The 11,827-nt window shown below is 40.9% G+C and overlaps 1 protein-coding gene across 1 annotated transcript in view; it reads left to right on the forward strand.

Annotated features, from left to right (window-relative positions):
- Positions 1–1,551: 1,551 nt before the first annotated feature.
- The window catches only part of LOC107665115 (uncharacterized), an 18,934-nt gene continuing 8,658 nt past the window's right edge, over positions 1,552–11,827 (forward strand). Inside the window, exons 1-8 of the mRNA XM_016455872.1 lie at positions 1,552–1,561; positions 1,652–1,662; positions 3,774–3,834; positions 5,163–5,183; positions 5,594–5,869; positions 6,578–6,880; positions 8,009–8,296; positions 8,408–8,586. Coding sequence (XP_016311358.1) covers positions 1,552–1,561; positions 1,652–1,662; positions 3,774–3,834; positions 5,163–5,183; positions 5,594–5,869; positions 6,578–6,880; positions 8,009–8,296; positions 8,408–8,586 — 1,149 coding nt within the window. The remainder of the gene's footprint in view (positions 1,562–1,651; positions 1,663–3,773; positions 3,835–5,162; positions 5,184–5,593; positions 5,870–6,577; positions 6,881–8,008; positions 8,297–8,407; positions 8,587–11,827) is intronic.

Below are 11,827 nucleotides of genomic sequence, written 5' to 3' on the forward strand. Positions count from 1 at the left end.
GTTAACCTTAGATGTATTTTTAAAGTTTCGAAACTTAGAGAATCCACCTCTGCTCTTTTGTTTACATAAAATTTCCTTTCTCAAAAAACTGATGTATTCCTCCAAATGAATCCCAACTGGCTCCAAATTATGGCATTTTCGCAAGATGACAACGGATAAGATGTTTAGTTAGTGTTAGTTTTTAGAATTTGTTCAAATCACTAATGCCAAGCACAATAGAACATCCAAAACCCAGTTGATAGATGTAGATTTATGTCTGTGTGTGGGGGGAATAAGCTTTAGAACGGCACATTATGTGTTTATCCCTTCAGCTCAGGACTCATGAGAACTGCATTTACACAAGGCTCCAAAACAACAGTCCTGCTTGGTCAGTTCTGTGTAGATAAGCTTGGTTGTAATTGCAGTATGAGACGGAGGAGTGTGAGAGAAATACCCTTACCAAAAAGTAGTATACTTCAAGTTTATTTTAGTAAGTATACTTAAGTAAAGTTCAAGTATATTTTTAAGTATACTTTATGTAGTAAGTATACAAATATCAGTGTACTAGTAGTATACTTGTAAGTGTACTATTTCAATACTCCTTGGGACTAAATTGGCCCACTTTCTAGTATATAAAAGTATACTTTAAGTATAACAGTAGTAAACTTTGAGTACACAACTAGTTTACATCAAAATGTTTAGCTTGTACTGCAACTATACTAAAAGTGAACTTATAGGTATACTGATAGTTTACTAATTAAATACTTGTAGTAGCATTTTTAGTACACTTTGAAGTATAATCTCAGTAAACTACTAGTTTATATAATACTAGTTCATATTATACTAGTTTTATACTGCAAGTATACTTGTAAGTTTTCTTTAAGTGAACTTTTTTTAGTTTAAAAGAAGTATACTAATAGCACACTTGAATTAACTTCTTTTTCGTAAGGGTAAAGAGGCATGTGTGGGTGGATGGATGAATGGAGCGCTGAAGGTTAAAGCTCTGATTCCTCTGTTCTTTATTTGACAGAATGATAGAAGAGTCCTCAAATGAACCCAAAGTGCAGTGACTGTAATGTCACAGCATGATCAGCCTCAAAACACAAACATATGTCTGTCTGACATGTTATTGGGTCTCTCAGTTTAGTCTTCCAGCTCAGCTTTGACCGCTGTGAGACGGGAGAAAAAAAGTGCCAAACATCACCGGACCCTACTGACTTTCATTGTATAGACAAAAAACAATACAAATATATCCCTTTAAAGAAACATAATCAAAATATATGTTTATAAAACAAATAATTTCTTTAGCAAAAGGTTGGGTTTTGGGTTAACAGTATTGTGTTTTTTTGTTTTTTTGCAAAGAGCAACACAGATTTCTACTATAGCCTAGGCTTTATATAGGCTAAACGCGACTGCTCTTTGTAACCCACAGTGAGAGAAATTTTCCGGACATTAACGACAGCGTCCGAGCAAAGCCGACCTTAACTTGTCTTTAAAACGAAATCAGCCGAAGCCTTCCAGATAACGCCGATTTGTAAAACAGAAGTGTCTTTCTTTGGCAGATTGGGGGCGATGAAGAAGGGTTGGAAAATAGGAGGAAGAACAAAAACATCCTTTTAAACCATATTTCTTAATTTAGCGTGCCAATCCTTTTGCTGCTTTGGATTCATAGCCTATACAGAGGTAATTACAGCACTTCTTTATAAGATGTAATAGTTTTTTTTTTTTTTTTAATTGGATGCTATTTCAGAAGACAACAGGAATAATAGGGTTAAATGATGCAGTTTGTCGTTTACCGCATTTTAACTTTATTCTCATTTACAGATATATGATTAGCCTATTAACAGATGATTTAGGGCGTTTCTGGATAATGTGAGGCAAGAAACAGTTCGCGTCGGGACATCTTTAAAATGTTAATTTCCCCGTTATAATTAATGCAGAACTAGTCTATGGAGAGGTAAAACCTTTTGGGACAATTGTTAGACAACTGTATAGGATATTTAAACGCAGGCTTTATGTTTATATGGACATGAAATTGTTCATTTCTATTGCTTATCTTGCTCGCTTTATTAGAGCAAATTCTTATAGAATGGCTGTAGCGTAGTCTGTCAGTGCAGTTGAAGTGGCCGTATTCGTAACACGAGAAAATATTGATTCATAGTTCATAGTGCTTCCTTCTGAATGGGACATCAAATACTGTCTGCCCACTGCTCTCTGGTTAACACGCGTGACTTTATTAACGCCACGCCGCTGAGCGCTACTGTATAAAACCACAATGTTTCGCGACGCATCAGTTCTTTACGTAATAGAACCGACAGACATTTTTCATTACGGGTTTTTGAATGTCTGTTCATTATCTCGCTAAATAAGAAAGCACCAGTCGTCGCGTTTTTATCCTGCGTGCTCTCGTTTCTGTACATAACCTGCTTTGTTCGAGCTATTTGTGTGCGTATAAAACGCGAATGAATGGTAATCATGTGTGTAGATATGAATCCCCAATTTATTTGGGGTTTAATGGGGCCCTCGGGGTCTTTTTGGTGGGACAGTTCCAGCAGAGCAATGCGACACACCCTTGTCGCATCAGCGGGTTAATACGGAAAGAAAAAGGCGGCTAACGCAACGTTCCCTCACGACTGAAAACCGCGGATATATGCTGTTAACTAATTCTCGACACGACAGCGACTTTCGTCTTTATACAGATGCAATCCTTTATTAAAGATGGATTAATTGGTTGGTTAGTGCCATTCTGATTCATCATCTGAGTCAGCGATTGACAGACGCGCTATGAACAGACAGCCAGTCAATTAGCCTCCTCATCTCACATTTATTTCATTATTTGAGCGCTAATGTTAATCTTACGCTGTTTAAGATGAGAAATTGGTGTGCTTTCAGTTTAAGTGCATTTATAAACCAAACAGACTTATTAATACATATGCGGTGTTATGAAAGCGACTGTAAATCAAGTGGAAGTGGAGCAGATGCATTTCTATTTTTCACGCTGAGGCTCTCAGCTTTGATTCAATACGAGGCCAGAGTAGCTTTGGCAAAGGACTAGAACAAAGCAGATTGTCTCTCTCTCTCGTTCTCTCGCCCTCTCTTGAAGGATTTTGCCACAATCAATGCGTTAGCAACAAATAAATTTTCTAGTTACTGAAATTATGTTTTTGGTGAACACTTTAATATTCGAAAAATATTGGCCTCAACCTGTCAGTTGAGATGTCTGTAAAGGGTAAAGTTTAACCTTTTTAAAGGGAGGGAGAGAGACAGATTTGAGCTCTGAATTTCTTGGGGTTTTGGCAGAAATGGCACGGTCAGCTGCCTTCAGCCTGCATGGTCTGGGCAAGCAGTCCTGCCAGAAACTGGATGTCATGGCATTATGGTTAGTGTCCATTACAGACATCCAATTACCTCCCTTTATCAGATCTACAGTATCTGTAGAGACACTGTAGATCAGACTGTCAGGCTGCTGTACAGTTTGACATAAAAGCAATATTTGGCCTCTTTTCACGTGCATGGAAGGATTCATTTGGCATTAATGATTCAGGATTAGGCTTTCAGTTAGATAACTATCCTATTTTACTCTTTCAAGTCTTGTCTCGTAGGCTATGAATTCATAAAATTTGATTTCAATTTAAATGCAGACCATCATTCTAATTCACTGAGCATATTTATTAAAGTAATAAAATATTAGTATATATCATATTAGTTACTAAGTGTTCATATATCTTCCCAGATAGGAGTTTTGCTGGTTCATGTTGTGTTTTACTGGTCACGCTTGCATTTTTTCCACACAGATATCCATAGCTAAAATGGGCATCAGATGTGTGGCAGTCATTAGCACCCTCCTGTGCTCAGGTAACTGTTTAAAAAACAAATTTCTATTAATGTTGGTTTAACAAATAGCAGACATAGCTTTTCATTTGCATAGTTTCCTAAATTGTTTTATTTCACAAGGGCAACATTTGCAGCATAATTTATCATAAGATGTTGGACTTAAAGTGCACAGTTGGCAGTTTGACATGGCAGCATTCCTAATAGTCCTTTCATATTGTTAGTGCTGCAGAGAAGGAAAACCTGCACACTCTTTCTTTCACCTGATAAAACTCATTCACTATTAACTCTTAGGTGTATTTTTGTTGTCAGCAAAAAGGCATATATTTTTAGGGCCTGTGTAAGCAGGAAATGCTCCTTTGTGTTCGAGTATATATACATATAAATAAAAAGAGAGAGATTTGTCTCCTTGTTATTCTTCTTCATCCTTCATAACTGCTGATTCCCAAGTCCAAAGGGGATTCAGTTGGTTAGAGCTATAAGGGGAAATCCTTTGCAGTTTTGCAGCAGTCATATAGACAAGCTAAATTTGATCTAATAGAAATGTGATCTGTCACTTGAGCAAAAACACATTATCATATTGCCAGTGGCATTCTGAACGGTATATGTGAATCTGGACCACAAAACCAGTCATAAGGGTAAATTTTTTGAAATTGAGATTTATACATCATCTGAAAGCTGAATAGATAAGCTTTATCCATTGATGTATGGTTTGTTAGGATAGGACAATATTTGGCCGAGATACAACTATTTGAAAATCTGGAATCTGAGGGTGCAAAAAAAATCCAAATACTGAGAAAATCGCCTTTAAAGTTGTCCAAATGAAGTTCTTAGCAATGCATATTACTAATCAAGTTTTGATATATTTACAGTAAGAAATTTACAAAATATCTTCATGGAACATGATCTTTACTTAATATCCTAATGATTTTTGGCATAAAAGAAAAATCGATAATTTTGACCCATACAATGCTTTTTTGGCTATTGCTACAAATATACCCCAGCGACTTAAGACTGGTTTTGTGCTCCAGGGTCACATATGTTGAATAGCATTTACTGTTACAGATTTTTCTTAACGTTGGTATTATCTAATATTATAAATCCCAAATTAATTAAACCAATGCTGCATCACTGATTGGAAAAGATAATAAAAATATACTTTTCCACTGTTTTTTGTCAGCCACAGTGAATTCAAGAGGTGAATAATTTCAATAAGAGTCACTCAGGGATTTGTGTTGGGATTATGTGTATTGTAGCCTGTATTAATGAAGACAACACCTAGATATTTGGATTTGAAATGTTTTGGTTGCCTTTATTGTACTTGTATTTACCCGTTTCATTGTTTTTTACAGTTTGGTCATCAACCATTAAAGGTAATGTTTCTTAAATTATAATAATCATTTTTACATTATTAGAAACATTTCTTAAAATAAAGAATCTTCATTGGCATCTGTGGTTCTGTTAAGAACCTTTAAAACCATGGAACCTTTCCATTTCACAAAAGGTTCTTTATAGTGGAAAAATATTGGATTTTTAAAATGTTCTTCACACACACAAAAAAATATTCTTTTAAAAACTGTCCACTGAAAGGTTCTTTTAGGAACCTTCGTTTTTTCTTTTTTTAAAACTTTCTCAAAAGTGTAGAAAGTAACTTACTAAGTACAGCTAGTCTATATTTTATGTATTTTTTCAAATGTATGTTTTTCAGTTTTCTGCAATAAGTGAATTATATTACCTTACTTTTCCCACACATAAAGGATCTGTCTTTTTCCTCACTCTGCAGCTAAAGATGAACACCGCACTGCTTTCTTTGGAGAGGACGTTCATATACCGGTGCCGGCTTTAGACACAACAGAGGTGTTGTTCAAGCCGAGGGTGGATCCGGTGTTAGAGCGGGTTCTCCTGCGAGACGGGAAAATTCTGGACCCAAGAGCCAAACTGAACGTTCACATCAGCCATTTGATCCTGGAGGATGTGGGCGAGGAGGATGAGGGCACATATGTGGTGAAGAATTCTGCAGCCCCGGCTGATGTCAGACGAATCATTCTTATTGTTAGAGGTATAAGTTATCTCATGATAGACTGATGACAGGATATTATGGTCACTACTATCAGAGTTTGGAAGATTGTTTGATGTTTTAGAATGAAATCTCTTAGGCTCACCAAGGAAGCATTTATTTGATCAGTGAAATATTACTGAAATTTAAAACTGTGTTCTATTTTAATATACTGTAAATAATTTATTCATGTGATCAAATCTGAATTTTCAGCATCATTACTCCAGTCTTTAGTGTCACATGATCCTTCAGAAATCATTCTAATATGCTGATTTGCTGCTCAAGAAACATTTCTGATTATTTTAAATGTTGAAAACAGTTTTTACTGCTTTATATTTTTGTGGAAACCATGATAAAGTAGCATTCAAGTTCAAGGTAAGATAAAAAAAAAAAAAACTTTTATTCAACAAGGACACATTAAATTGATCAAAAGTGACAGTAAAGACATTTGTAATATTATAAAAGATTTCTCTATCAAATAAATGTAATAGAAGTGAATGAAAAAATTTATCATATCTATTTATTTATTTAATGGAATCACGATTGAAAGATCACAGAATTATTCAGAATTATTATTATACTTTTGTTTCTCAGTGTGTAGTAAAACAGCAGCACAGTCAGCAGAGGTTGTTTGAAAACAGGTTTAATTTCATAAACTCCAGAAACTGCCTACCTTAGCTTTAATGTATTTCTAATCTGTTTTTCTCCTAGACTGTGCTCTAGAGACTGTGGTGAAATATGGAGACACATATCATATCCCGATCAACCCTTCGATTGGTCCATACACCCTTGAGTTCAGGCCTGGAGCTCATACTCCAGTTAACCAGACCACAGAGGAACCGCCTGTGCTGCTTCTCAACCAGACCGGCATCCCCACGCAAGAGTACGAGCACCGCCTCACCGTGGGCGAGAAGAGGGTCAACCTCCATTTGGTTACAGGAGCCGATGAGGGTAGCTACACTGTCGTGGACAGTGATGAAAAAGTCCGATTGAGAGCATGCCTCAATGTGAAAGGTAAAAAAAAAAATCTGTGTTTTTGAGTACATTATATGAGGTGACTGTTTCAGTATGACTAATGTGTCAAAGTCTTCAAATAGTGTAAAAGCACAAAGAGGGAAGTGGAAGAGGAAGTAACGAAGGAAAGACAGAGTATAGAGGATCAAACAATAGGACACGTGATCTACGTAGACTCACATAGTCAGACTTTAGACTATCAGTATTAATTTTGGTCCACATTGCAGCTTATTCTGACCAAGAACCATCCACTTATACTGAAAAAGACCATATGATCATATAAAGTGAAAACCTCAATTTTATGTGACATTTTGGCAGGATAAATCTAAAATCAACTCTAAAACAAAGCTGAATAAACCGATGTTGAGTACTAGCGCAAAGGTGGTGATACAGTATTGACATGCTAGTGTCTCTAAATCTTAATATTTCTTGAGTCTTACAATTAAAGTAAAGTAAGCTGGTTATTGAAGGAATAAACCATGATTATTTTTGTTTTCAACATAGGTAATAAAAAGACGCCAGTGTTTAATAAATACTTATTATTACCAATAGTAATAATAACTAAAAACATATATTATATTATATTAATAATTAAAATTATTAATAATATTATTAACAGTATATTAATATGAATAATTCTGTCAAGTATTATAATTTATTAGTATTACTGTTGGCTGTTTGCTGGTGCATAGGAATTTGGTCTGTGTGTGTGTGTGTATAAACATTTATATAATATATAATATTCTAAATATATTTTCATATATTAGTTGTATATGATATTAATTATAAATTGTGTATATATAATATTATTAAATTGTGTATATATAATATTATATATTACATAATAATAGAACAAAATTATATTATTATGTATTATTATTAATATTATTAAAAATCTAAATAATAATCCGTCAATTCTGCCAAGTATTATAATTCATTAGTATTACTGTTGGTTGTTTGCAGGTACATAGGAATTTGGTGCATTAATTCAACATTCAGTAATAATAATAATATGTTTTATTTTTATAGCGCCTTTCAAAGAACCCAAGGACGCTTTACAAAATAATGTAAGCAATTGGCAAAAAAAATAAAATCTGTGTATAACCTTTTTTTTTTTCCATATCACAGACCACCAGATCTTTGAGCACTTGAATTATGGTGAAACCTTGAAGATCAAGCTTCATGTGGACCACACCAAAGTCAAAATGGTCTACATCCCAGACACTGACCACAAGGAACGACTCATCATGGACCAGGGGGAGATGACGGTACCTGTCGACTCTGCTCTTGAGGGTCGAGCATCTGTGGAAGGATCCATGTTCTACCTGAAGAAGGTCAAAGTCCGTGACATGGGTGTCTTTCGAGTGATGGACTTTTCTGGCTTCCGCATAGCTGACGTCTACCTTCACGTGGAGCGTGAGTAGAGAATTTGAGAAGCTACTGTTGATTGAGTTTGGATCAGGCTTTAATAACTTTCACACTGAGGTCTATTTCCTGTACCCATGATCCTATTTTCTCGCATAACAGCCTATAAGCTGCCACAGCTGTATGTGGCGATCATCTCCTTGCTGTCCTTGCTGGCGTTCCTGCTGTTGGTGTGTCTGCTGTCCTGTCTGATCAAGGTTCACCGTCGGGCGGATAAAGCACGAAAGATCGCCCTAATCGCTCAACAGGCTGGCAAGGGCGACGGAGAAGCGTTCAGACAGGTAAAACCAATCTCGTGACTTCTGACACCGGAGAAGTATAATATAGCCTATATATTGAAGGTTGTGAAATACACTACTGTTCAAAAATGTGAGGTAAGATTTAAAAAAATGAAAGAAATTAGTACTTTTATACAGTAATGATGCAGTCATTTGATCAAGAGTGACAGTAAAGACATTTGTTACAAAAATTCCATTTCAAATAAATGCTGTTCCCTCTCGAGAACGGTCTCTCGACATGGCGTTAATGCCTTGGGGACTCCCTTCCTTCCTAACCTACCTGAAATCTTATTGCACAACGCCAGCGAGCCGCTGGTGGGACGGCAGCCGCACGTGGGCGACCGCGCAGAAAGGCACAATTCACCCCCCTGCTCTCCGGTGTGCTTTGCGGAATAGAGTCTTCAACCCGCCTCTGGCGCTTCGGAGATTATCTCGTTCGGTGCGGCGGGGGACGACGACGATCTTGACGAGGCATTATCCCTAACGGCGTCTGAGAAGGACTGGGCCCGCACTCCAGAGGAGCACTCTGAAGTGGAGGGACACGCCGCGTTCCAGGATGAGCTCGTCCGGATTCTCACCAGGGCCATGAGCGATCTCGGTCTATAGTGGGAATCCCCCGACGAACCAGCTAAGGGCAAGCTGGATTCGTGGTTCCTTCAGTCGGGCCGCCGAGTTGCCGCTCCGAGGAAGCGAGCCCCATTCCTCCCTGACTTGCACGACGAGATCGCTAAGGCGTGGGCTGCGCCCCAATCGGCTCGCACTCACGCTGGTGGGTCGGAGATCTTCACTAGAGTCGACGGGGCGGAAGCCCGAGGATATACGCGCATTCCGCCCGTCGAGGAATTCATCGCCGCACACCTCTGCCCCTCCTTTGCCTCCCTGAAGGCGGGTGCTACGCTGCCTTCAAGGCCCTGCCATCTGACTGCACACGTTGCGGACAAAGCGTAAGCCACCTCGGGAGAGGCGATCTCGGCGCTGCACACGATGGCAGTGCTCCAAGTTTTTCAGGCACAGCTCCTGAAATCCCTGGACAAGGGAGAACGGCTACACGCTTCAGTTTCGACGCAGACCACGTTCAATGGCGTGGTCATGTCGACAGTTACGGCACACAACGAGCCGGTGCTGAGGCAAGAAATTCTCAATCTCCTCGCGAAACGCGCGATAGAAGTGGTCCCGCCGAGCGAGAGAGAGAGCGGGTTTTACAGCCGGTACTTTGTCATTCCAAAGAAAGATGGTGGTCTCCGTCCAATCTTAGACCTGAGACCCATCAACCGTGCATTATACAAACGAGCTTTCAAAATGACAACGCTAAAGCTGATACTCCCGCAGATTCGACCCGGAGATTGGTTTATTTCGGTGGACCTGAAGGACGCAAAAAAACAAACAAAAAAGCGTGTTACGCCCGAGCCAATCAATCGTGTACCTTGGGGTGCAGTTGGACTCGATCTCGATGAGAGCACGTCTGAGTCAGGAGTGCATACGAGATTTAATGCCCACTCTGAATGCATTCAGGCTGGGCCGTCCCATAGCACTGAAGGAATATCAGAGGCTCTTGGGACGGATGGCGGTGGCTGCGACGGTGTGTCACCTCGGTCTGCTTTATATGCGCCCCCTCCAGATATGGCTAAAAACACAAGTACCGAGAAGGGCGTGGAAAACGGGCCGTGCCCGCCTTGTGGTCACTCGCAGGTGCTTGAACGCGCTGAAACCATGGCGGAACCCCGACCTGTACCAAAGCGGCGCCCAGATGGGTCTGGTCACAACGGACACGTCAACGACGGGCTGGGGAGCTCACTGCGACGGCGTACCGGCATCGGACTACTGGACAGAGTCGGAGAAAACATGGCACATAAATCGCCTTGAGCTGAGAGCAGTCTTTTTGGCTCTTCAGAGTTTCCTCACGCAAGTCCGGGGGCATCACGTGTTGATTCGCATGGACAACATGTCGGTGGTATCATACATAAACCGCCAGGGCGGAGTACACTCAAGAGCCCTTTACAGACAGGCAGCACGCCTTTTGCTGTGGGCCGATCACCATCTGCTCTCTATTCGAGCAGCGCATGTTCTGCCTGAACAGCGGCACGGATATGCTATCGAGGGACAGGATTCCTCACGGAGAATGGAGACTAAACCCCGGGATAGTGGGGCTGATCTGGGAACGGTTCGGGAGAGCGGAGATAGACTTGTTCGTGACAGAAGAGAACACGCATTGCCCTCTGTTATTCTCTCTGTCACGCTCTCCCCTAGGCGGGGACGCACTCACGATGCCGTGGCCGAATGCCCATTTGTATGCGTTCCCCCGCTGAAGATTTTGTCACAAGTGCTGCACAAAATCATAGCGGAGAAGGCGTCAGTGTTATTAGTCGCTCCGTACTGGCCGAACAGGCCTTGGTTTCTCGATCTGTTGGAAATACTAACGGCTCCCCCGTGGCCGATCCCTCTAAAACGGGATCTCCTGTCTCAGGCAGACGGCTCGGTATGGCACCCCAACCCCGAATGGTGGAAACTTCAGGTGTGGATGGTGTGCGGGAACCGGTAAACCCGGGCTCGTTGTCTCGCCGCGTGATGGACACGATTACGGAGGCGCGAGCCCCTTCTACGAGACGCCTGTAAATGGGCAGTGATTGAGAGATGGTGTGAATCGAATGGTCGGGACCCGGAGAACTGCCCCGTGTCTGACATTCTGAATTTTTTGCAACAACGAATGGACGGCTCTTAAGGTTTATGTTGCAGCTATCTCAGCGTTTCACGCTGCTATCGACGTGCGCTCAGTGGGAAAACACGACCTAGTGATCAGATTTTTGAGAGGTGCGAGAAGACTGAGACCCTCTCGCCCTCCTACAGTGCCAGATCTGGCTCTGGTGCTGGGGGCGCTAGCCCTCCCGCCCTTCGAGCCACTGCAGACTGTCGGCTTGAGGTAGCTCTCGCTTAAAACCGCGCTGCTGCTCGCCCTTGCTTCGGTCAAGCGCGTGGGGGATTTGCAAGTGCTCTCTGTGAATGCGGACTGCATGCAGTTTGGACCAGGTGATTGTAACGTCATGCTCAAGCCAAGATTGGGCTACGTGCCTAAATCGCTCTCGACACTGTTCAGAGCGCAAGTGGTGGCGCTTTCTGCTTTCACTCCAGAGTTGGAGACTTCATTGGATGCCGCCCCGAATCAGGTGTTGTGTCCGGTGCGGGCTTTGCGAGTTTACATCGACCGCACGGCTCAGTTTCGGCAATCTGAGCAGCTGTTTGTATGCTT

This window comes from Sinocyclocheilus anshuiensis, unplaced genomic scaffold, assembly GCF_001515605.1.
Source record: "Sinocyclocheilus anshuiensis isolate Anshui unplaced genomic scaffold, SAMN03320099.WGS_v1.1 scaffold379, whole genome shotgun sequence".
Lineage (NCBI taxonomy): Eukaryota > Metazoa > Chordata > Actinopteri > Cypriniformes > Cyprinidae > Sinocyclocheilus > Sinocyclocheilus anshuiensis.